The following is a 27,164-nucleotide window of genomic DNA, read 5'->3' as shown; positions in this document are numbered from 1 at the left end:
TCCGAAGTATTCCCACGCATAATAGAGAGATGTGATCATATACATATGTAAGCAAGGTTGGAAATGATTGTTTTAGTCAAATATATCGATTTGGGCTTCTTGCGGTCAGTTTGCAGCCTGCAAATGATTTGTAATTATGTTCCGTCCCCCGACCAACCGTTCAAGAAGAAATGGTCCCGCAGCTGAATCTAGTTGATGATCCCTGTCCTAGTCTTGCGTTGGATCATCCCTGAAATCTAATCTTGATAGCGGCTCTCAACGTTTGCTTGGCGCAAGCGCAGGGGTTATTGTTGAGTGATGGTGGGGGAGGAGTGGGATCTGCAGCAGTAAGTAGTGGTTTGACTTGCAAAGCAGCGCTCTGCGTGCGGAGTGGGACCCAGTGAACTAGGCAGGCAGCTCTTGGTCGGTGGCAGCCCTGGGAACTGAGACGGTGTGGTGCTGCAGCCTCTCACCCACAGCCATGAATAAGTGATAAGGAATGTTTCAAGCCATGAGAAGGTGTCAGGATCAGGTTTGTTTGTACAGTTTTTCCTCTTTCTTTCTTGGGTCATCTTTGTAGGTTATTCCTGGCCTGGGCCTTTACTCTCCCTATAGCTCCTGTGTAAAGGACATGACAGAGCAGCTGGATGCCTCAGTGGACTGTATGCTGGGCTGTTTTAACTCCTTTCAGCCTCTTTTCCCCTCCACAGAGCTGTGTGTGACCCAGGGTCAGGCATGTATTTCCTGGGGATAATGTGTAAGCAGGTTTGCACCAGGGACCAGCCCAGCAGCCTGGTGCAGTAAACAGCAGCATCAGTGAGGGCAGGTTGACTCGGCTTGAGTCTCTGTAGGCTCACCCAGGATCTATTTCCACACTGTGAAGGACGTGACCGTTATCCCTGTGGTTGCCCTCTCTCTCTGACTCTCCCTATCCCTCTCTCTCTGACTCTCCCTATCCCTCTCTCTCTGACTCTCCCTATCCCTCTCTCTCTGCCCTCACTCCCCTCCCACAGCATATTCAGATGAGAGTTGGAGGATAATAACATTTGCCCATGTCAGACAGGGCAATTTTATCAGGAAGACAATGGGAGAGGTTGTAGTGGCGGTGTGGTCAGTTGCATATCAAAATGGTAGAGGGTTAAAGGAGAAAGAGTAGGCTAACTGGGTTTGAGCCAAAATGAAAGGCCATTGTGTCATGAATAAAAGACACACACTACTCTGAATGGGACCAAGTGGGACAGTATTATTTGCATGTTGTTTTAAGATTACCACGAGACAGATGGACCGGTTTTCCATACTTAGAAAAGTGTTTATACACAGTTTATTAGGTACACCCATCTAGTGCCGGGTCGGACCCCCTTTGCCTCCAGAACAACCTGAATTCTTTGGGGAGCTGAACCTTTGCTCAATTGGTATTAAGGAACCGAACATGTGTCAGGAAAACATTCCCCACACCATTATACCACCGGCACCAGCCTGTACCATTGACACCAGGCAGGATGGGGCCATGGACTTACGCTGTTACGCCAAATCCTGACTACTATCAGCATGACGCAACAGGAACCGGGATTCGTCGGACCAGGCAATGTTTTTCCACTCCTCAATTGTCCAGTATTGGTGATCGTGTGCCCACTGGAGCCACTTCTTCTTGTTTTTAGCTTAAAGGAGTGGAACCCAGTGTGATCGTCTGCTGCAACAGCCCATCCATAACAAGGGCGTTCCAACATGCTGTTCTGCACACCACTGTTGTACTGCTCTGTTATTTGCCTGTTTGTGGCCCACCCTTTAGCTTCCGCTATTCTTGCCGTTCTCCTTTGACCTCTCATAAAGGAGCTGTTTTCGCCCACAGGCTGCTGCTGACTGATGTTCACATCATTCTCTGTAAACCTTAGATGTGTCGTGTGTGAAAGTCCCAGGAGGCTGGACATTTCTGAGACACTGGATCCGACGCGCCTGGCACTGATGATCATACCACGCTCAGTCGCTTAGGTCGCACGTTTTGCCCAATCTAACGTTCAATTGAACAGTAACTGAATTCCTCCATACATTTCTGCCTGCTTTATATAGCAAGCCATTGCCACTTGACTCACTGTAGGAGAAAACCATTTTCTTAAACAGGGTGGTGTACCTAATAAACTGGCCAATGCGTGTATGTCACACATGAGTTGACTGACAGGTCTGTTTTAAGGATTTGAATCTTTGTCAACAGTGTTGGAGTGGAGTTAATAGCAGAGTAAGGGCAGTTATGTTCATAGTACCCAGAGTTGACTTCTCAGAGAGCGTTACCTAAGTATGACCTGTGGTTAGTGCTGACACAGTGCCAGAGTTCTAGGTGTGGAGAGAGGTGGAGCTTTGTGAGGAGGTGTGGGAAAGAGCCGAGCAGGGGAGAGGAGAGGCAGCCAGGTTGAGCAGGTCTAGTGTACATACCAAGAGGCTTGATCTGAAGGAATGTCATTTGAATGCATTGCTCTTCTAGAGAATAAACCCCCTGGCCTCACCCCCTGCTGGGTCTCCCTGGCAGATGGAGAATGGAGGGACTGGCTTTTGTGTGTGTGTGTAAATAGACAAATCAGGGAGGGCTTGAGCCCCCTCCCCTCCCCCGCGCAGGCAAGCTGCAGTCTATAATTTTAATCCCCCCTGCACACGTGAGCGAGGGGACAGCCTTTCCTGAAACTTGGCACACAGTACAGGGTGGGGTAACCGGCTCAGACTGGATTGACAACCTCCCTTTTTAATAGCGATCCCTTGCAGCTTGTGCGTGTCATCCTCCAGTGGGGTTTTTCCACGGGGTCTGTAACCGGCAGCCTCCCCCTACCCTAACTGACAGAGCGATGCACACGCTGCTGCACAGCCCCGCCTCTTGCTCCTCCTCCCAGCATGCACTCTGATCCTCCCTGCTCTCCCTTAAACTGCCCTTCACTCTCTCTCTCATGGTAATAGGTTCAGCAGTGGGCCAATATATCCAGCGTTCCAGCTAATCCAACACTGAAGGATGTAGTTTCTATTAGATTGGTCTGTAAATACAATGTCTGCCAATAGCTGATCGTCAGTGAAATCATGGTAACTGTTGTACGTTGATGATGTTTCATCATCATCATTTGGGGCCTGGTGTTTAAGGTATAAAGTGACAGACATGACAAGAGGTAAACTGATTATGCACATCCCAATTTCGAAATGGCATTCTACTATTACAACTTTCAAGAGTAAGTTGAAAGCTGGACTGAGTTCATAAAAAAACAGTGTGTCATACTGTGGAGAACTTTGGGTTCTTCACAGTAACCAGCCCATAGTAACTCTGACGGGATTTAATAGTTGTTTGATCTTTAGTATCAGAGTGAGCAGAGTCAAAACCGGTCCATTACTTGCAATGACAAGCCACGTTATTGTGATATTAGTGAGCAATGTTTCAACACATGAGTATTTCCATCTATAAGGACCAAGGACCAATGAGCACTGACAGGAAGTTCATTAGAGCATATCTAATTGGGTGTCAAATGAAAGCTGAGTCTATATTTTTGAGAAATGGAGGCATAGTTGAAGTTGGAAGTTTACAAACACCTTAGCCAAATACATTTAAAATCAGTTTTTCACAATTCCTGACATTTAATCCAAGTAAAAATGGTCTTAGGTCAGTTAGGATCACCACTTTATTTTAAGAATGTGAAATGTCAGAATAATAGTAGAGAGAATTATTTATTTCAGCTTTTATTTATTTCATCACATTCCCAGTTGGTCAGAAGTACACTTAATTAGTATTTGATAGCATTGCCTTTAAATTGTTTAACTTGGGTCAAATGTTTCAGGTAGCCTTCCACAAGCTTCCCACAATAAGTTAGGTGAATTTTGGCCCATTCCTCCTGACAGAGCTGATGTAACGGAGTCCGATTTGTAGGCCTCCTTGCTCGCACACGCTTTTTCAGTTCTGCCCACACATTTTCTATGGGATTGAGGTCAGGGCTTTGTGATGGCCACTCCAATACCTTGACTTTGTTTTCCTTAAGCCATTTTGCCACAACTTTGGAAGTATGCTTGGGGTTCATGTTCATTTGGAAGACCCATTTGCAACCAAGCTTTAACTTCCTGACTGATGTCTTGATGTTGCTTCAATATATCCACATTTTCTTTCCTCATGATGACATCTATTTAGTGAAGTGCACCAGTCCCTCCTACAGCAAAGCACCCCCACAACATGAGGCTGCCACCCCCGTGCTTCACGGTTGGGATGGTGTTCTTCGGCTTGCAAGCCTCCCCCTTTTTCCTCCAGACATAACAATGGTCAATATGGCCAAACGGTTATATTTTGTTTCATCAGACCAGAGGACATTTCTCCAAAAAGTACAGTCTTTGTCCCCATGTGCAGTTGCAAACCGTAGTCTGGCTTTTTTAATGGTGGTTTTGGAGCATTGGCGTCTTCCCTGCTGAGCGGCCTTTCAGGTTATGTCGACATAGGACTCGTTTTTCTGTGGATATAGATACTTTTGTACCTGTTCCCTTGTGAAGACATGGTCCTTTGCTGTTGTTCTGGGATTGATTTGCGCTTTTCGCATCAGTGCGTTCATCTCTAGAAGACAGATGGTGTCACCTTCCTGAGTGGTATGATGGCTGTGTGGTCCCATGGTGTGTATACTTGCGCACTATTGTTTGTACAGATGAAGGTGGTTACTTCAGGCGTTTGGAAATTGCTCCCAAGGATGAACTAGACTTTTGGAGGTCTACAATTTTTTTTCTTATTTTGATTTTCCCAAGATGTCAAGCAAAGAGGCACTGCATTTTGAGGTAGGCCTTGAAATACATCCATAGGTACACCTCCAATTGACTCAAATTATGTCAATTAGCCTATCAGAAGCCATGACATCATTTTCTGGAATTTTCCAAGCTGTTTAAAGGCACAGGAAACGTCTGACCCACTAGAATTGCGATACAGTGAAATATAAGTGAAATAATCTGTCTGTAAACAATTGTTGGAGAAATGACTTGTGTCATGCACAAAGTAGATGTCCTAACCAACTTGCCAAAACTATAGTTTGTTAACAAGAAATTTGTGGAGTGTTTGAAAAACTAAAGTGTATGTAATCTTCCGACTTCAAATGTACATTAAAACACAATGTTGACGAAAAGACCCCTGCCAACGAATATCAACACTTACTGTATATTTCGTTTTGGAGAAATCATTTACCTTAAAAAACATTGCCTTGTCTTGTAATTCCGTTTCCGCAAACCTACATATCTTTAAGATATTTTGTAATATCTCTCCCTCATGAGGGAGGACAATGAAAGTTCACAGAAGTAACAAGGAAAGGTAGACCTACCAACTGTTTTTCACTAATAATAAATCAGTAACGGAATTACTATAGTTGAATTGGCTACAATGGGAAATCATAGTTGCCAAAAACCACAGTTGGTTCACCTGCTACTGTCCTCCCTTCCACTGGCATACTGTTATGTTCAGCTCATAGTGTCACCTGCTACTGTCCTCCCTTCCACTGGCATACTGTTATGTTCAGCTCATAGTGTCACCTTATACTGTCCTCCCTTCCACTGGCATACTGTTATATTCAGCTCATAGTGTCACCTTATACTGTCCTCCCTTCCACTGGCATACTGTTATGTTCAGCTCATAGTGTCACCTGCTACTGTCCTCCCTTCCACTGGCATACTGTTATGTTCAGCTCATAGTGTCACCTTATACTGTCCTCCCTTCCACTGGCATACTGTTATATTCAGCTCATAGTGTCACCTGCTACTGTCCTCCCTTCCACTGGCATACTGTTATATTCAGCTCATAGTGTCACCTGCTACTGTCCTCCCTTCCACTGGCATACTGTTATATTCAGCTCATAGTGTCACCTTATACTGTCCTCCCTTCCACTGGCATACTGTTATATTCAGCTCATAGTGTCACCTTATACTGTCCTCCCTTCCACTGGCATACTGTTATATTCAGCTCATAGTGTCACCTGCTACTGTCCTCCCTTCCACTGGCATACTGTTATATTCAGCTCATAGTGTCACCTTATACTGTCCTCCCTTCCACTGGCATACTGTTATGTTCAGCTCATAGTGTCACCTTATACTGTCCTCCCTTCCACTGGCATACTGTTATATTCAGCTCATAGTGTCACCTTATACTGTCCTCCCTTCCACTGGCATACTGTTATATTCAGCTCATAGTGTCACCTTATACTGTCCTCCCTTCCACTGGCATACTGTTATATTCAGCTCATAGTGTCACCTGCTACTGTCCTCCCTTCCACTGGCATACTGTTATGTTCAGCTCATAGTGTCACCTGCTACTGTCCTCCCTTCCACTGGCATACTGTTATGTTCAGCTCATAGTGTCACCTTATACTGTCCTCCCTTCCACTGGCATACTGTTATATTCAGCTCATAGTGTCACCTTATACTGTCCTCCCTTCCACTGGCATACTGTTATATTCAGCTCATAGTGTCACCTGCTACTGTCCTCCCTTCCACTGGCATACTGTTATGTTCAGCTCATAGTGTCACCTTATACTGTCCTCCCTTCCACTGGCATACTGTTATATTCAGCTCATAGTGTCACCTTATACTGTCCTCCCTTCCACTGGCATACTGTTATGTTCAGCTCATAGTGTCACCTTATACTGTCCTCCCTTCCACTGGCATACTGTTATATTCAGCTCATAGTGTCACCTTATACTGTCCTCCCTTCCACTGGCATACTGTTATATTCAGCTCATAGTGTCACCTTATACTGTCCTCCCTTCCACTGGCATACTGTTATATTCAGCTCATAGTGTCACCTGCTACTGTCCTCCCTTCCACTGGCATACTGTTATGTTCAGCTCATAGTGTCACCTTATACTGTCCTCCCTTCCACTGGCATACTGTTATGTTCAGCTCATAGTGTCACCTTATACTGTCCTCCCTTCCACTGGCATACTGTTATGTTCAGCTCATAGTGTCACCTGCTACTGTCCTCCCTTCCACTGGCATACTGTTATGTTCAGCTCATAGTGTCACCTTATACTGTCCTCCCTTCCACTGGCATACTGTTATGTTCAGCTCATAGTGTCACCTTATACTGTCCTCCCTTCCACTGGCATACTGTTATGTTCAGCTCATAGTGTCACCTTATACTGTCCTCCCTTCCACTGGCATACTGTTATGTTCAGCTCATAGTGTCACCTTATACTGTCCTCCCTTCCACTGGCATACTGTTATGTTCAGCTCATAGTGTCACCTTATACTGTCCTCCCTTCCACTGGCATACTGTTATGTTCAGCTCATAGTGTCACCTTATACTGTCCTCCCTTCCACTGGCATACTGTTATGTTCAGCTCATAGTGTCACCTTATACTGTCCTCCCTTCCACTGGCATACTGTTATATTCAGCTCATAGTGTCACCTTATACTGTCCTCCCTTCCACTGGCATACTGTTATGTTCAGCTCATAGTGTCACCTTATACTGTCCTCCCTTCCACTGGCATACTGTTATGTTCAGCTCATAGTGTCACCTTATACTGTCCTCCCTTCCACTGGCATACTGTTATGTTCAGCTCATAATTGTTTTCTTTCTGTCATCTGATGGTCAAAGCAGGACTGTGAAAACAGACTGGACAACCTCCCTCTGCCTCTTCTCTCTCCAGTTAATGTCACCTCTCCCAGCTCTTACTGACAGGTACCATTACAGCTACCACCTACCCTCTTTCCATTTACCGTAACAAGCATCCTCAACCACTGAGCACCGACTGATCCCGGACGTCCATGGATGTTGAAAAGTAGTTGAAATTTGGTCGGTCCGCTCTGGCCGGACCAAATCTGAACCAACCAATACAGAGAACAGTACAGAAAAGTAGAGTACACAAGCAAAGTGAAATGGTCAGAGGAAAGTCAACTGTGTGTGAGGGTGATCATGGGTGTATTCATTCCACCGATTCTGTTGCAAAATATTTCTTAAATGGAAGCAAACGAAACGGGGAGGAACCTACAAGAATTTATCCAATAGAAACAGAACGTTTTGTAACGGTTTGGGCTAATGATTACACCCTAGATCAGCTAGATGCAGGTGAGAGTGTGCAAGGTGGTATGGAATGGGTCACTGTCTTTCACCTTGATTACTCTAATTTGTCTCTTGACCTGTGCACTTACGTTGTAAACTTTAATTCATAGCCTAGGTTGTAGCAACCTCATGGGTATTGGGCAAATTAGAGTATCATGTAGTAGCCTAAACCTGTCAATGTTACATTGAACTGGTGAATGGAATATGAATGACAGTCATCCAATATGCTTTAATAAAAATCATCCTACCTAATCCTGAATGGCACTAACCAACACTGTACAGTACTATACAGTTGAGTAGAACACATGAGTACAGTATTATGTAGTGTACTGAACATATTTACTGTACTTTACTGTGAAACATAGATATCTATGACTGGTTCAGATTTAGTGTGGTCAGGACCAACCAAATGTGGTCTTATTTCGGGGAGGAGCTCGTTAGAATAACAACCAAATAGGCAAAAGATGAATATTGCATATTCCCTACCTTTTGTGTACCTATTCTGGATACATCACAATGAAGAGAATTATATTCATATCCAGAATGATGCATTTCTGTATAGTACAAATCAGGGACCATGATCTAATTCTTTTACTGTAATTCCATTAACGCTTGTAAATCCACTGCACTTACTGTAGTTTAATAACCAAAATATACTTTTTTACTCAATATGTCATAGTTGACACCCCATTCTTTCTGCAGGCATTTTTTAATCTTAATTCGCAGCAGATATTTAAAGAGTTTTTGGAAAACGTAGTCTCATAAAAAGGGGGATTTTACCATAATTCAATTCTGCCAATAAATATGTTTTTGTGAAATGTTCTGTGTACATTGTTCAAAGTAGTCCTTGCTCATAGAGTTTTACGGTTTGTTTAACTTTTTAAAGTATAAAATTGGAGTCAGACTAATGCCGTTACTGTGAAATTGCAACTCTTGCCAATGTTATTTTTATGTGTTGTCTCCGGTGTGATGGCTGAAGCCTGTCGGAGCACATTGAAATTACTGTAATTTCAAAATAACCCCCAGCCCTTACCCTGAGGCGTCTAGCCTACCGTGCATTGCTACTGTAATACTCCCAAGGAGTATTGCCTAGGAATTGAACTGGGCATATGTGTGTCTTAAAGACTGAGAACTGATCCTCTCCATATCTTCCTCCCTCAGACAGGCAGACGGACAGACGGCAGGACGGACACGCGGGCGGCGGCTGTGATTGGCGGCTCGGCGGCAGGCTGGTGGAAGATGTCGTCGGGAGCCGGTGGGAGGGGTGGGCGGCGGCTCAGGGGTGGGGGGAGGGAAGCGGCGGAGGAAGGCCCAGTGGGCATCCCCTTCCCCGAGCACAGCGCAGACATCCTGGGCAGTCTGAACAAGCAGCGCCTCAGCGGCCTTCTGTGCGACGTGCTCCTGATCACCCAGGAGAGGGAATTCACTGCCCACCGTTCGGTCCTGGCCTCCTGCAGCTCCTACTTCCACAAGTTGTTCACCTCGGGCCCGACCGCCAGCCAGCAGAACGTCTACACCATAGACTTTGTGGCGGCCGAGGCCCTAGGCGCCCTGCTGGACTTTGCCTATACAGCCACGCTAACGATCAGTCACAGCTCCGTGGGAGACATCCTGGCTGCCGCCCGCCTGCTGGAGATCCCGCCCGTCCAGGAAGTCTGCACTCACCTACTGGACACCAAAGTGCTCTCCCCGCCGGTAGGCTGGTCATCATGACAACACTATCTTAACATTCCGTCAACAGTCTCTTGTCCTATCATTACATCCCATCACATGGCCTTTACTAGTATGTCCTGCGGGTAGATCTGCACCGAAATATAGTCACTTAACAAACGATTTAATCTAAAGAGACTTACCGTACAGTTAAAATACATGTATTCAGTACGACCTATGTGGAAATCAGTCAAACCTCTCTTGTTTTGAGTTATAACTATTGTGTTGTCAATGCCATGCTTGATTTCCATCCAACTGCGCCGCCACAGACCACTTACCACACAACCTCTGTCATCGCGTCACTCTACCAAACAAACACTCCATCATCAGTCTTTGGCCATCACATAGTCAGCACGCTTACATCATGCTCTTCATTAATCTCTCTCTCTCTCTCTCTCACACTGCCAAACACACATCCACACCCTGGGGTCACAATAACACTAAACTTTTAACACTTACCCGCGCTGGGCCAACACCAGTCTCTGAGTCTCAGGACAGTGTGCTCTTTCACAAGCTGCATTATATAGACAAAGCATATTGCAGTTACATACTACGCTTCAAAATGTAGAATAGAAGTGGTGTGGTCATATTCATGGTAATGTGTCTTTCTGTTTTGTGTGTGTCTGAGTATGAGTGTGTGAGTTATGAAATCCTGTTTTGTTTTTTCATAGGCGGGCAGTGAGCGAGGAGAGGAGGATGATGATGATGATGAGGGGGATGGTGGGAAGGGTGGAGGAGGATGGGGGCAGCAGGGGAATCGACTGCGGGCCCGGGAGTATCTAGAATACTTCCAGAGAGGGGCCCACTGGAGCAGCAGCTGCAGCACGCCAGAGCTCAGGGACATGCCCACACACCTGCACTTTAACCATGGCAATGGGTCCCACAGCAACGGGGTCCCCGGGGGCCCCAGCGAGTTCTGCTCTCCCCTGGACCTTGCCCAGGCCCCCACACAGGACCCAGATGATGAGGAGGAGGACGAGGAGGACGAAGTAAAGGTGGAGCACTCTGAGAACCTCAGGGACATGCTGACCTGGGCCAGGGGGAATGGAGGGGGGCCAGGGGCCTCTTTCTACGCCCCTGCCCAGAACGGCCATTTCTTCCTCCCCACGAAGCCCAAACTGGAGCCGGAGGAGGAAGAGGAGGAAGATGGCATGCGGGATGGGGAGAGAGGCTCGGCCAGTGCACTCCTGCAGCAGATGATGGACTCCATCGAGAGGCAGAAGGAGCGGGCCGCGGCTGGGGAGGAGCTGGGGGAGGGGGAGGACCCGGACGTGGAGTTTTACTTGAATTACTTTAACAGCACACAGCATGAGGATGCTGCCGTCTCACAGGGACTGCTGCCCCTCTGGGCGACACGGGGAGGCTCCAGTCAAGATAGAGGGGGAGGAGAGAGGGGAGGAAGAGGAGGAGGAGGAGAAGAGAGAGGAGGGGGTGGAGGGGAGAGGAAGATGCGCTCCAAGGCCTTCCAGAAGTGCCCAATCTGCTCCAAAGTCATCCAGGGTGCAGGCAAGCTACCCCGCCACATCCGCACGCACACGGGAGAGAAGCCCTACGAGTGCGCCATCTGCAAAGTGCGCTTCACCAGGTACGCCCCAATTAATGCACTGACGACCCATGTCATACCTACTCATGGTCAGGAAGAGGGCTGGAGGAAAAACAAGACCACTGTTGTCCCACAGCCAAGGACACTCCTGCTTAGCAATAGCTACTTTAGCCAAATGTTTGCTAGATGTCAATTAATTACTTCACTCTCCTGAAAACAAAGTGAGAAACATTGTTGATAGCATAGGAAACAAATGATCTCCTAGATGTCCCTCCCCCGCCCCAAGTGATAATATGGATCATTTTGCCAAGACCTTTCTGGAAAACTTTAGTCAGAGATGAACATATTTCTTCTAGTGAATAGGGACAGAGTGTCATAAAGATGTGTTTTATAGAGACTGGGCTCATGGCAAAGTCCTGGAATGTTAACGGGGGGGTATAACAGGCTATCGAGGAGGAGGCTGCTATAAAATGTTTGTTCTGATACAGGCAGTGAGGTTAAAAGCAGAGTGGTGCCCTATCTGTGCCAATGCCGTAATTTGTTTTGAACTTACTGATCCCTGAGTTTGTTGATTATTGCCCACGGCAGAAGCGACTGGCCTTCTCTCTCTCCCAGTCCCTAGCCAGTTAATGAAATCTGCCCCTGCTCAGACAGCCCAGCTAGCTACAGGCCAGTGTGTACTACAATTACTGGTTTCCCTGTATGATAATTGTTTTATTTTTAGGGGGTAGATCATTATTATTATTTTTTTAGGGGGTAGATCAGCTTTAAAATTGCAAATGGATTGTAGCTTCCATCAATGTAACTGTCTGCATCATTTCCAGTCCCCCATATATTATTTTGTAAATATATACAGTACCAGTCAAAAACTGACACACCTACTCATTTATTTGTACTGTTTTCTGCATTGTAGAATAATAGTGACATATGAAATAACACACATGGAATCATGTAGTAACCAAAACAAGTGTTAAACAAATCAAAATATATTTTCTATGAGATTCTTAAAAGTAACCACCTTTTGCCTTGATGACAGCTTTGCACACGCTTGGCATTCTCTCAACCAGATTCATGAGGCAGTCACCTGGAATACATTTCAATTAAAGGGTGTGCCTTGTTAATTTGTGGAATTTCTTTCCTTGTTAATGCGTTTTAGCCAATCAGTTGTGTTGTAACAAGGCAGGGGTGGTATACAGAAGATAGCCCTATTTGGTAAAAGACAAAGTCAATATTATGGCAAGAACAGCTCAAATAATCAGACCGATGACAGTCCATAATTACTTTAAGACACAGTCAGTCAATACGGAACATTTCAAGAACGTGGAAAGTTTCTTCTAGTGCAGTCGCAAAAACCCTCAAGTGCTGTGATGAAACTGCCTCTCATGAGGACTGCCACAGGAAAGGAAGTCCCAGAGTTACCTCTGCTGCAGAGGATAAGTTCATTAGAGTTACCAGCCTCAGAAATTGCAGCCCAAATAAATGCTTCACAGAGTTCAAGTAACAGACACATCTCAACATCAACTGTTCAGAGGAGACCGCATGAATCAAGCCTTCATGGTCGAATTGCTGCAAAGAAATCACTACTAAAGGACACCAATAATAAGAAGAGACTTGCTTGGGCCAAGAAACAGGAGAAATAGACTTTAGACCTGTGGAAATGTATCCTTTGGTCAGATTTCCAAATTTGATATTTTTGATTCCAACCACCATGTCTTTGTGAGACATAGAGTAGGTGAATGGATAATAACCGCATGTGTGGTTCCCACCATGAAGCATGGAGGAGGAGGTGTGATGGTGTGGGGGTGCTTTGCTGTTAACACTGTCTGTGATTAATTTAGAATTCAATGCACACTTAACCAGCATGGCTACCACATCATTCAGCAGCAATACACCATCCCATCTGGTTTGTGCTTAGTGGGACTATCATTTGTTTTTCAACAGGACAATGACCCAAAACACACCTCCAGGCTATCTAAGGGCTATTTGACCAAGAAGGAGAGTGATGGAGTGCTGCATCAGATGACTTTGCCTCAACAATCACCCGACCTCAACCCAATTGAGATGGTTTGGGATGAGTTGGACCGCAGAGTGAAGGAAAAGCAGCCAACAAGTGCTCAGCATATGTGGGAACTCCTTCAAGACTGTTGGAAAAGCATTCCAGGTGAAGCTGGTTGAGAGAATACCAAGAGTGTTCAAAGCTGTCATCAAGGCAAAGGGTGGCTACTTTGAAGAACCTCAAATATATTTTGATTTAACACTTTTTTGGTTACTACATGATTCCATATATGTTATTTCATAGTTTTGATGTCTTCACTATTATTGTACAATATAGAAAATAGTACAAATATATTAAACCCTGGAATGAGTAGGTGTGTCCAAACTTTTGACTGGTACTGTATGTACAGTTGAAGTCAAAAGTTTACATACACCTTAGCCAAATACATTTAAACTCAGTTTTTCACAATTCCTGACATTCAACCCTAGTAAATATTGCCTGTCTTAGGTCAGTTAGGATTACCACTTTATTTTAAGAATGTGAAATGTCAGAATAATAGTAGAGAGAATTATTTATTTCAGCTTTTATTTCTTTCATCACATTCCCAGTGAGTCAGAAGTTTACATAGACTCAATTAGTATTTGGTAACTTTGCCTTTCAATTGTTTAACTTGGGTCAAATGTTTTGGGTAGCCTTCCACAAGCTTCCCACAATAAGTTGGGTGAATTTTGGCCCATTCCTCCTGACAGAGCTGGTGTAACTGAGTCAGGTTTGTAGGCCTCCTTGCTTGCACATGCTTTTTCAGTTCTGCCCACACATTTTCTATGGGATTGAGGTCAGGGCCTTGTGATGGCCACTCCAATACCTTGACTTTGTTTTCCTTAAGCCATTTTGCCACAACTTTGGAAGTATGCTTGGTGTCATTGTCCATTTGGAAGACCCATTTACGACCAAGCTTTAACTTCCTGATTGATGTCTTGAGATGTTGCTTCAATATGTCCACATAATCTTCTTTCCTCATGATGCCATCTTTTGTGAAGTGCACCAGTCTCTTCTGCAGCAAAGCACCCCCACAATATGCTGCCACCCCCGTGCTTCACGGTTGGGATGGTGTTCTTCGGCTTGCGAGCATCCCCCTTTTTCCCTCCAAACATAACAATGGTCATCATGGTCCAACAGTTAAAAAAAAAAATAATCAGACCAGAGGACATTTCTCCAAAAAGTACAGACTTTGTCCTCATGTAGAGTTGCAAACCATAGTCGGACTTTTTTTTATGGCGGTTTTGGAGCAGTGGCTTCTTCCTTGCTGAGCGGCCTTTCAGGTTATGTCGATATACGACTCTTTTTACTGTGGATATAGATACTTTTGTACCTGTTTCCTCCAGTATCTTCACAAGGTCCTTTGCTTCTCTGGGATTGATTTGCACTTTTCGCACCAAAGTACGTTCATCTCTAGGAGACAGAATGCGTCTCCTTCCTGAGCAGTATGACGGCTGTGTGGTCCCATGGTGTTTATACTTGCATACTATTGTTTGTACAGATGAACGTGGTACCTTCAGGCGCTTGGAAATTGCTCCCAAGGATGAACCAGACTTGTGGAGGTCTTCCTTTTTTTTCAGAGGTGTGATTTCTTTTGATTTTCCCATGATGTCAAGCAAAGAGGCACTGAGTTTGAAGATAGGCCTCGAAATACATCCACAGGTACACCTCCAATTGACTCAAATTATGTAAATTAGCCTATCAGAAGCTTCTAAAGCCATGACATTTTCTGAAATTTTTCAAGCTGTTTAGAGGCACAGTCAACTCAGTGTATGTAAACTTCTGACCCACTGGAATTGTGATACAGTGAATTAAATGTGAAATAATCTGTCTGTTAACAATTGTTGGAGAAATTACTTGTGTCATGCACAAAGTAGATGTCCTAACCGACTTGCCAAAACTATAGTTTGTTTACAAGACATTTGTGGAGTGTTTGAAAAATGAGTTTTAATGACTCCAACCTAACTGTATGTAAACTTCAACTGTATATCATTTTTTTGGTAAATATATGTTCCTCTATTATTTTCCCCTAACCCTTTCACCCCTCCCCTAATTTGAGTTAACTAATTGACAACACTTAGGCTTCTACTTCCAGTTTATACATACTGTATAATCTTTTTTTCATTAGTTATTTTTTGTTTGTTTTTATTCCCATCCTTTTGTGAAACAGCACAGTTAAAAAATATATGGCAAGTAGAATCAAACTGGATGGTCTTCAGAGATAGAGGGGAGGGGTTGAGGGTAGTTTTCCCATATTTAAGAGCACCATCTCTTCCTTGAAACCATCCCCCTAATTAATTAATCAAGGGACTTGCATTGGAAATAGATGCACACTGGATATACCCAGGACCCTTTGCGCAGGCGGGCGGGTGGGCGTGCCTGATCTAAATGTGGCGTCTAAATTCAGCCGGTCGGCAGTGCACTGAGAAGGGAAGGTGGTATTGTAATCTTAATCCTGTTTGATCAGGGTTAAGAGTGTGCTGCTCTCGCACTAATAAATCACTCCTCCTGCCCTTTAAATAATTCACCTCTGTCATTGTGCTACTTTGTGTCACTGTGTGTATAGAGGTGGGGTGGGTGGTGTGTAGTTTAAGGTCAGTGAGTGTATCTGCCTATACGTGCTTCGTTCACCAGCATTTTTTGTTTATTGGATTTCCACTTTCCAGGTATTAGTGTGTGAAGGTATCTGCCCCAGAAATAGATTTCCCGTGAACCCAGCCACACTGAACGTTGAGCTCTGGGCCGGGTCTCTACGTGTGCTTTGAGAAATGTTGTAGATAAAGATGTGAAGTTTATGGTCTAACCTCAGATGACCTGGCTGCCATGGCAGAGTAAACAATCTGGAATGAATGAATGACTGAATGAATAAATACAAAAATCTGTGTCAATCTCGCCATTTGGCAACCCACCCTTTAGGGGATTATATGACACAGACAAACATTACATTAATCCAGTCATATTTCACAATGATAATTCTTCCGGTGTTCTGTGCAGTGCACTCTGCATAAAGAATGAAAAAGAAACTATAATTACCATTTTTATTTAACCTTTATTTAACTAGGAAATTCAGTTAAGAACAAATTCTTATTTTACAATGACGGCCTACCCCGGCCAAACCCTCCCTATGGAATTGTGATACAGTCCAGGATCGAACCAGGGTCTGTAGTGGCACTGAAATGGAGTGCCTTAGACCCCTGTGCCACAAGGTTATCCAAGCGATAATATCCTTAGTGCAGTAAAAAGTTTTTAAAAAATACCTGGGAGTGGTCCATCAGCTGTTATAGTGAGGGAGATAGACACAGGGAGACAAACTGCCTCCATAGGCATGTTCACCCAAGGCCAGGGATCATCAACTAGATTTAGCAGCGGGCAAATTTGTTATTGAGCGAAGGGTCAGGGGGCCGGAACATAATGGCAAGTCATTTGTAGACTGCAAATTGACCGCAAGAAGCCCAAACAGATATAATATTTGACTAAAACATAATAATTTCAAACCTTGCTTACATTTGTATGCGATCGCATAGATTCTCTTTGGAAGACTTTGGAAAGATTTCCAAAAAATGAAAATCACTTGGAGCTGATTTGCTGTTGTTTTTACAGTCTTATGTCCAACAATAAACAAAGTTTAAAAAATGGACTCAGAAATAAATAAATCACCCGTGGGCCGCCACCCTGCACACGACAAACACCTTACTTTAAGATCACACGTTCCTCAATATAACCAGGTGTACTGTGTAATATATTGCAAAGATAAATAGCTACGTTTTGGAACATTTTATACTTTTTATCAATGTCAACACAGACATGGTTCAAATGGTTGTTTTTCTGAAATATAATAGACAGAAATGGCTATGAAAATGTGTATAAGATTGTGTTTCTTATTGTTTGGTTAATAGTAGTAGTTTACTTAGTACTTAACTACCCTTGTTGCTATCAGAGTTCCTACTGTACTAATCAATTCTCTGTTGTCTTGGACTGAGCCTCTGTGTTCTTCCTCCGCAGGCAGGACAAGCTCAAGGTTCACATGCGTAAGCATACGGGAGAGAAGCCTTACCTGTGTACGCAGTGTGGTGCTGCGTTCGCCCACAACTACGACCTGAAGAACCACATGCGCGTGCACACAGGCCTGCGGCCCTACCAGTGCTCCAGCTGCTTTAAGACTTTTGTGCGTTCAGACCACCTGCACCGCCACCTCAAGAAGGACGGCTGCAATGGTATCCCCTCCCGCCGGGGCCGCAAGCCTCGGGTACGGGACCCCGGGCTCCTGGAGGCCTCCATGGGGCTGGTGGGCCCCGGCCCTCGCAGTGGCAGGGAGAGACGGCGCATGGAGGCAGCCTCGGCAGAGGGGGCCTCCAGGGTCCATGCACACAGTCCCCAGCCCCAGGAGAGGCCAGAGGAGCCGGGGCACTGAGGCAGGGAGACAGGGAGGGACGCTGGACGCCATAGTCATACTCGGCCCCTGGAGGGGCCGCTGCCGAAACAAGAGAGAAAAAAAACACGCTAAGGCAAAAAACAAAAAACACAACTAACTATTTCTCTATAAACCAAATCAGGGTGTCACAAATCTAATATTTTCAGTTTCTTTTATTTCTTTGCTTTAGGAAACAGTAGACACAACAGACAAACATGAGTCAGTGTTCTGTTAAATAGCAAGGAACGCTTAAAATCACACACCCATGATGTCTCCTTTCTGGGTCATTTCTGTCTGATCTAGGTTTTTATACATTTGGCAAAAATGCTTTATATGCATAACAAAACAACAGAAAACCCTGAGCAAACTATGCAGTTAAAATAGGTTTTGAATTCAGAGCCAAACGATGAGGTGTCCCACACCTACTAACTGCTGCAGGGGTGAACTGAGTGTAATCTCTCATATTCAGATGGAAAGCAACCAATCTTTTTCTATTCTTTTGCAGTTCTAAAATGTACAGTTACCATAGAAACAGTATTGTCAGAATATGGCAATATATGCAAGATTAACTTACCCACACCTCTGATGCAGCTTCCTTTTTTCTAAAGGCTTCAGAAAGAATCAGACAAGGGTTTGATTTAAGTGTTACTTACTCGATAAAATATATTTTAAAAATCTATGGTTCATCTTTTTTAAATGTCGAGTCGAATCCACGTTTGGGGGGCTCTTCCATTGCAGGGGTAGGGAACGCGAGGGGAGGAGGGGGTGTGTTTCTGAAGCACTACCATGGCCATGGTGCCGTTCGGCTTGACCACGTCGTTGACTCTCAGCCCTCACAACCCTGACATTTCATTTCTATCTTCTTTTTGATTTGTCTTTGTTATTGTTGTTTGTCCCTTTTTGAGTGACTGCTTTGGGTACTTGACACTTTACATTTGTATACATGCGTGTGTGTATATATATAGATATACACATTAGGTGGTGATGATTTAATGCTGAGGTATATTAGCTTACCAATCGGGGTTTCCTTCGGCTTGACGTCAGATTTCTCACAGAGTGAAGCTTGTGGGTAAAAGAGAAAGGAAACTATATGAATGTTAGAATATATTGAATTTAGAAACCCATTGGTCCTAAACTTAACACTTGATTGAGATGTATATAGAGTTCCTGCCTGAAGGTAGAAGCGATACTATGTGGTTAACTTTGTGCAGTTCTGACAGGATCTGTCCTCTAACCAACAGCAGGTTGAAAGAGGAAAAGCAGGGATAGACCGAGATATATACGTTTGCACAGCTTCACTAAAGAGATCCCACAGAGTGAGGTATATTTAAAGGAGGTTGTTGAGAAAAGGTGTGTATTAGTGCTTATTCCAGTCTTTTTTGCCCTAGGGACCACAGAACCATGAGGCAACCTGTGTGATGAAGAGAGCAATAAATACCTGTCCAAGTTGGGAGGCCAAATAAGCACACAGCTGCAGGGTGAGGCAGGTTGAGGGGAGGGGGATTTCACAATGTCTGTTGCATTCCAAAATATAATCTCCCCGGCACAGCCACTTTTCCAGGCAGAACGGGTTCAAATCAGACGTTTTCTCTCTCTCACTTTAGTTCTCCATCGCCCCAAAACCAGCCTGTGGAGTACATGGTATTATAGAGCCCTGGGTAGAGGAGGTCTGGTCGGTGGCTGACCGGACTGCTGCTAGGTGTTGGTGTGTGTGGCAGCCAGGGTCTTTTCTCTGACTCACTCACTAGACTTGGGCTGGGAGTGTCAGCAGCTCCTCCAGTTGTGGACACGTTGAAACATGCTGCCCAAACTGCCAGTGCACTAAAAGCCAGGCAGCCATTATAGTTGGTAAAAAACATGAGGGCAGCCACCAGAGATCTTGGGGTGTTGCTCCACAGCCTTATGACGTGTGTTTGGAAATGGCCACTGGTTCACATAGATCTGAACACGTTTGTCTTTGTGTTTTGAGTCGCTTGGCTTGTCAACTCTGTGTTTTTAACCATACTTGTACACTGGTTTTGGGGCAAAGGAGAGTGTGCCGTGCCGTGCCGGTGACTGTAGATTGAATTCCCCTGCCATTGCTGCAATGCTGTGTCCTGAGTATCAGTCCTTTGCACCTTAATGGGAAAGAAGCAGGTTCTGAATGCACTTTGTTACTGAGAAAGGCACTTTTGTCAAAGAAACGGGTACTTTGAAACAAACTAAGGTGAATTAGCTTAATGTCCCCATCGCAAGTGGTTCCGTTAAGCTTGTTCTCTAGTTTTGTTCAGTTTTTGACGACAAGCTGCCAAAAAAGAAAGATGTATGCGTGTTTCGGGTCTCTTAAGAGAAGTCAGGCGGGTTCAAAAAACAAACAATGTTTTGTGACCTTAAAAACATTTTTTTTTAAAGACAAAATAACCCCATGTAACTGATTGCACTTGAAGTTAGGTTTGGTAAAACAAGCTCTAGTGAGTTGTCTATGTTCATGTCTTAATGCAGAGTGGGGGGTGGGGTGTGTGTGTGTGTGTGCATGGCTGGAGGGTCTCAGGGCAAGCCTGGATAAACAAACTCTATCTCCACCCATCTGTTCACCAGCTCCCTTCATAGCTCCACATATTATCACAGAGAAGAGAACGCAGTCAGACACTTTCAGACCAACTGCACGGCAGTTCAATCATACACAGATAGACCCTTTTCCAAGTAGTGGCTAACTAACGGTGTGTGTGTGTGTGTGAGAGTATACTTGAAACTTCCACACACCCCCAACCATTTTTTACATCGCTTTTCACTGCTTTGTATTCTGTTGAAATCCTTATTTCCCTGGGATGTTGACTCCTCTTAGAAGAATGCAAATCAATAGTCTGTCAGTATTTGATATACACAGATCAAGTAGAAGACAAGGAGGTAGATGAGAGGGGTTGATATGTATAGCCTGACAGCCAGGAGCTCAGGATATAGTCATGTATATGAATAGGTCTGATGAAAGAAGCCGTAGTCAGGTGATCTGTTAGGGGTTCTAAGTTATCACTCAAGTATATGTAGCCATCAAAACGTATAATGTTCTTGGGCCTTAATATTGTGATTTCAAGTTGTATTCCTATTTTATTTCTTTAATCTTGGTTAAGCCAAAGTTACCCTGATTGTACATAGTACACTCTTATAGAGTTCTCCCTAAATTGCTATTCATGTCTTGTATATGATATAAAGGTATGAAAGTAATTCTAAACATATCCAGAATGAGACCACCTCTGACCAAGCCACACACCAACAAAACCCACCCCCTCGATATGTATGCAGGAAATTGTGTAGAATCAGTTCACATTCTCTTTATTTCCGTGGACTAAAATCAATGGTGTAGATGGAATAGCTTCCCTTTTATGTCTTTATGTTGAATTCTTCTTAAAAAGGTGTCCCTACAGCTTCACTTTTTTCTAATCAACTTTATGGCTGTTTTGTGTGTGGGTCGGGGTATAGGAATTGGTTTAGGGAGGGTAGGGTATTTTCTGAGTTCGATTAAAGGGGTGTTTTGGTCGGGGATATAAAGCCTGATAGCACTGGAAATAGTGCTTTAGCTGAGACAGCGAGAGTTTGCACTAAAGTCCTTGTCCTACTAAAGGAAGGAGGGCGTGAGACCTCAGCAAGGCCCTTGAGTTTCTGTGAGCACAGGGTGTTATACACTCAAAGGTCCAACACAGACAGTCCATCCATTCCCCTAACCAACAGACTTAATCATGTAGAGGTTCTTCTGAGAAGTGTACCAACATTACTTAACCAAACCAAAAGAGAAAAAGACTTTGATAAGTCGTCACAACATGTTGGATGTATGGGATTTGAATACATCAAAACCTGAAGGTGCTCTGAAAGTTTTAGGATGGTACACACAGAGGAGACAAAACTGTTGTAACAGCGAATCTGAAACTACATGTTTGAAATGTTGTACACATTCAGGCCCTATATATATATATATGCATGCTGCCTCTGGGAGGTAGTATGACAACCCTCTGAGCAGTGTGTTTAGGGTCTAGATGTATTCAGGTGTCCTTCAGTTAGAGTGAGTGTCCCTGGGACACTGGCCTTGTCTGAGGACTAAGCTTTGTTTAATGGGTCCAGTAGAAGTCTGAGGCTGGGCCTCCGTCTAGCACCCAGGTGGACATGGGTCATGGGCAAGAACGTGACTTAAAACGGAACGAATGGAAGAACCTTTCTCTCCCTCATTCTAATTTCAGAGCGCCTTACACTGACTTCCACATAGTTAGTTTAAAATGTGGATTTTGAGTGTGGCTGTAAACCTTTCCATACTGAACATTGGGACGATTGGCAGGTGGGGGACAGAATCAAAAGACAATATATATTAAACTGTCTGGAAGCTGATCTCTAGTGAGCCACACTCTCAATCCAACTCCCACCGTAGTGTTTGACCAAACTACTATGACTTACTTGAATTAATTGGTTATTGTGAGAAGTGTCCCTGTGAGAGAAACATACTACTGGGTGATGTAGTGGTGTAGCTCTCTCCTCCTTCGTGGTCCTATGCTCCCATTCCTGCTGAGACCTCCCAGCCTCCGCCCTAGACCACTGTTACTCCAACACGTTACGCTGAGATGTCTCACAACTCTTTAAAGAGAAGACGTATCGTTGGGGTTAATCCAAAATCCACCAGATGTTTTGTTCCTAATTCACTATGACACAAAATAAAATGTCTGAAAGCATTAAAAACGACACACAAAACATTTGATAACAATGATAATTGTAATAATCATGGGACAGGAGTGGGTGGTGGTTGGAGGAGTGTGTTTTGTTAGTGGTGCTGCACACCTGAATGTCCAGGCTGGTGAAGCACAGCAAGTTGAGGATGACATATGTAGTATGGCATAATGCACAGCGTGGCACTGGCACTTACACAGCCATCCCTGGGGCCAGAGAGGCTGTTGGCTGGTTGGTTAGCCAGTTTAGGAGTTTCTCTACGTCAGTGGGCTACAATGGTTTGCACAACGTGGGAGGGTCAGGATTGGGGTGGGAAGGGACTGGACCAAATTGGTCAGCAGCGACGACATGGGAGAGACTAGATCAGGGTTGCGGTGCAATGGTTCAGGTTGCCCCATCTTGTTGTGTTTCACTGGGAATGATATGATGTAGCAAAATTGTGGAACTGGTGATGGGGAATGTTGATCTATTTTTCTGTGCTTCTAAGTTGAAAAACAACACTGAAATACATGGTGTTCCTGTTTCTGTTCAGTTTGTGGTTTGATTCAGAATTAACATCTCTTTCTTTGCCTTCCATGTACAATTGGCAAATTGTACCAATGTTTAAAGAAAATGGTTTTCAAAACAAGGAGTGCGGAAACGGTTGGTTCCCCATTGCCATGTGACTGACCCCCCCCCGTTACTATTGTTAATGTTGATTCAAAAGCTTGTCTGTGGGAGGGAGAGTGCTGAGAAGTGTGTGTTAATCAGGTTGAAATGTATAAAAGTAGCTGGGTATAAGAAGCACAGGGGGGGGTTTCTCTCTCCAGACCTTGGTGTCCACTTCTCTACTGACTGGCCTTTGATTACAGATCACAGGCCCTCAGCAGGGGAAGCTAGGAGGCAGAGGGGGAGAGAGAGAGAGACTTGTGGTTTGAAGTCACCAACCAATAGAGGATACATTCCATAACTTCATACTGTAATTTCCACTTTTGAGTCTTGGCGTGGGGAGACGGAGGGGGTGGAAGGAGATGAACAGTCAGCGTTTTACAGCCGAGTGTTTCAATCTGTCGGTCCCCCCTTCTACCACCCCCAGTCTGACAGACAGGCAGTGAGTTGGGCCTCTCCAGACCTGGCCATCCAACTGCCTGTCTGTCTCAGCTTCTGCTATTGTAACAAAGCACTTTGCAAAAGGCCATCCAGAATATTGTGTGCTGTTGTTTTTTTTGGTTATTACTATTGTTATTATTCTTGTTTATATTTTTGTTCTCATTATGGATGATTATTTAAATGCAAAAACTTCATGAAAAAATGAAAACTTGAATATTTGGGTTTAGGTCCATTCGAGCTGCCGCCCCACAAGGCCATACATACACTTCTGGCACACACACCGTCTCAGCTGATAGATAGATTCTCAGAGTGGAAGGGTAAAGGCAAGGTCTCCCTATATCCACATACAATCTCAAATATATTTGGAAAACAAGTCATATAAAATCATTGGGAGAGTTGCATTGCACAGAAACTTCCATAACATAAGCTTTCTGAGAAGGCGAACTGTGCTGTACTACTTAATGTCAAACATGCAGATTTAAAGCTGTTTTATTTTGTTATCCCTCACATCATTTACATGTAGTAGCCACATTAATGTATGTGGTGTCTATGCCCTACACTAGTGACCCTTGTGTAGCTAAAGTAAATTGCTGGATCTGGTATAAAATAGACACAACCAAATGATTATGCCATTTTTTTGTCACCTTTGGAGTTAAGGTTTTTTACAGAATCGATTAATTGATTGGCCTCGATTAGATTTTTTTTCTGTCAAATCAAAATTAGTTTCAGCAAGATATAGTATGCAGACATATAGCAGGTGTGAGGGAGAAGAGTTATTATCATTGTAGAATGATTTCTGACTGTAAAAATGACTAATCATCCATACTAGTTTAGAACTCTGCTGCACATTTGGGGGAGGCAGAATATTTCCTGTCTGTCAGGCTTGGATGCTAAAAACCCTATCCTCTTCTTTAAAGTCATTTTCCTTAAACATTGGCTGTTATTGTCTGTTGGAAGTTATGCGGGATAGGTGGTTTTGGAGATTTGCACTTTTGGCTACAAAAATAAATTGTGTTGTATATGAGACCACTAAATCCATACCATCTAAACCATATAATTTAATTTGTTTCGGTTTCTGTTCTGTTTTTCTTTTTTAATATATCCAAAAATGTCTGTTGTCCTGGTTTAAAGAAAATAAGATCTTTCTATTAAAAAAAACAATGGTTGCGACTTTTTGTGTGCTCGTGTTTGTTTATTACGAAGAAAAGACAGAGAATGCATTCAGGTGCAAGTCTCTGGCTATTGTCACATCAAATGTCAGGCAAATTGTTTCTCTTTTGTTATGCCCACACACTAAAACCACATCAAGTAGCCTTCATAATTATTCATTTCTCATCAAATATGATCTAAAAACAGTTCAAAGTACTGTAATAGTCTACATACATGTGTACATTTACAATGTCTTACATGTCAATATTTAGTCAATCTGCTTCACTTTAAAACGGTCCTACTGACAAATACACAATCATCCAACCTGTTTGTGAATTTCAAATAATTAAGATTATAAACTACACATGTACTTATTCTATCAATGTAGTATCAAATTATTACAATATTTTATTTTGGCTATGAAGAGCTCCCACAACTTTTGTCCACATGCAGTGCTTAGGACATCAGTCCCCCCCACAAGATGGCAGTATACTTTCTAAAATGACACACGAGTACTAAAACTAGATAACTTTAGTAACTTGCTACTGCATCTGTACTATACACACAAACTGCTGCTTTTCATTCTGCTGGATCCACCACCGCGGAAGCAGACCCATTCAAATAATTTACCGTATTTAGCTACTTAAGCAAAGAAGCAACACACCATTATGTTTTTTTTATACTTTCTAACATATTCTGAAGTGAAATGTGTACTTTGACTCTTAACATGAATTCCTCCCTGTTTGTTATGGTCTTGGACCCTGCAGTGTCCACTAACACTCTTGTCTTTCCGTGCCTGATTCCTTCAGGCTTTCCTGTGGTGAGTGAGCGGGATCACGTGACAGGTCGTTATCCCGACCCAAACGGCCCCGCTAGGATACACTTGGGGAAATTCTCGCTAGGAAAAAGACAGTCCTCTCTTCTCTGTGACCCGGAAACCGCTAAGTGGTCGAAGAGTGTGTCAATTCGTTAGTATCCAAACGGCGGGGTCCCCACCTGGATAGCCACCTTTCATCGAGCATACTCCTGTGTATCCTACCGCGGAAGTGTTTTGAAATCGACCACACCCCCTTTGAATCAGCTTTTGTTTTGCCAGAGGAAAAACATACACACGTTAAAAACAATATGCAACTTATTGTTTTATCTATAAAATGTATTGCACAACTAACTTTGTTTTTAGCACTTTACACATCTATTTGGGATCCACCCATGTAAACGTAATTTGCCTAATGATGCTTGAGTGGAGAAGGACCTTCTCATTTCAAGCAAGCCATTTCCATCCACGTTCACTCTCCTCGCTGACTGAGAGGACGAGGAGAGATGACGGAGGAGGTGAGCAATGTACTTGATAAAAGGCCCATGTGGCTATATACACCATATATACACAAGTATGTTAACATCCCTTCAATTAGTGGATTTGGCTATTTCAGCCACACCCGTTGCTGACACGTGTATAAAAATTGAACACACATCCATGCAATCTCCATAGACAAGCATTTGCAGTAGAATGGCCTTACTGAAGAGTTCAGTGACTTTCAATGTGTCGCCATCATAGGACGCCACCTTTCCAGCAAGTCAGTTCATCAAATTTCTGCCCCGCTAGAGCTGCTCAGGTCAACTGTAAGTGCTGTTATTTTGAAGTGGAAACTTCTAGGAGCAACAACAGCTCAGCTGAGAAGTGGTTGGCCACACAAGCTCACAGAACGGGACAGCCAAGTGCTGAAGCGTGTAGAATGTAAAAAACGTCTGTCCTTGGTTGCAACACTCACTACTGAGTATCAAAATGCCTTTGAAAACACGGCCGAGCAGCTGCACACAAGCCTAAGATCACCATGCTCAATGCCAAGCGTCAGCTGAAGTGGTGTAAAGCTCGCCTCCATTGGACTCTGGAGCAGTGGAAACGCGTTCTCTGGAGTGATGAATCACACTTCACCATCTGGCATTCCGACAGACAATTCTGGGTTTGGGGGATGTCAGGAGAACGCTACCTGCCCCAATGCTGTAGGGATGGTCCCAGGATTCCCCCAGATGTGACGCTTGACATTCAGGCCAAAGAGTTCAATCTTGGTTTCATCAGACCAGAGAATCTTTTAGGTGCCTTTTGGAAAACTCCAAGCGGGCTGTCGTGCCTTTTACTGAGGATCTGGCCACTACCATAAAGGCCTGATTGGTGGAGTGCTGCAGAGATGGTTGTCTTTCTGGAAAATTCTCATATCTCCACAGAGGAACTCTAGAGCGCTGTCAGAGCGACCATTGGGTTCTTGGTCACCTCCCTGAACAAGACCCTTCCCTTGTTTTTATTTAATCCATTTTAGAATAAGGCTGTAATGTAACAACATTTGGAAAAGGTCAAGTGGTCTGAATACTTTGCGAATGCATTATATGCATCCTATCCTCAGCTCGTGATTTAATACTGTAGGAACATGTCCAAATTTCCACTTATTCTTCATCTTCATTGAGATCTATTTGGGATTTTTGAGTATAATGATGATAGTGTTATTCAGGAATGCTTGAAGCTAA

General features: G+C 43.9%; 1 protein-coding gene across 1 annotated transcript; it reads left to right on the top strand.

Moving 5' to 3' along the window:
• Nucleotides 1–610: 610 nt before the first annotated feature.
• LOC112251553 (zinc finger and BTB domain-containing protein 7A-like) lies at nucleotides 611–24,665 on the top strand. The gene is made up of 4 exons (XM_024422534.2): nucleotides 611–712; nucleotides 9,183–9,716; nucleotides 10,403–11,316; nucleotides 17,312–24,665. Exons 1-4 carry the CDS (start codon nucleotides 611–613, stop codon nucleotides 17,718–17,720), a joined length of 1,959 nt encoding a protein of 652 aa, XP_024278302.2. The 3' UTR covers nucleotides 17,721–24,665.
• The last annotated feature ends 2,499 nt before the right edge of the window (nucleotides 24,666–27,164 follow it).

Source organism: Oncorhynchus tshawytscha, linkage group LG05 (genome assembly GCF_018296145.1).
Source record: "Oncorhynchus tshawytscha isolate Ot180627B linkage group LG05, Otsh_v2.0, whole genome shotgun sequence".
In the NCBI taxonomy this organism is placed as follows: Eukaryota; Metazoa; Chordata; class Actinopteri; order Salmoniformes; family Salmonidae; genus Oncorhynchus; species Oncorhynchus tshawytscha.
The sequence above is the reverse complement of the archived record's forward strand: the minus strand, read 5'-3'. Positions and strand labels throughout refer to the sequence as shown.

What these genes read in the sequence shown, in the direction of transcription:
- LOC112251553 (XM_024422534.2), top strand. Translation starts at nt 611, where the DNA reads ATGACAGAGCAGCTGGATGCCTCAGTGGACTGTATGCTGGGCTGTTTT. An exon ending in TGTGTGTGACCCAGGGTCAG is followed by an intron (nt 713 to 9,182) that starts GCATGTATTTCC and finishes TTCCTCCCTCAG; the next exon opens with ACAGGCAGACGGACAGACGG. An exon ending in TGCAAAGTGCGCTTCACCAG is followed by an intron (nt 11,317 to 17,311) that starts GTACGCCCCAAT and finishes CTTCCTCCGCAG; the next exon opens with GCAGGACAAGCTCAAGGTTC.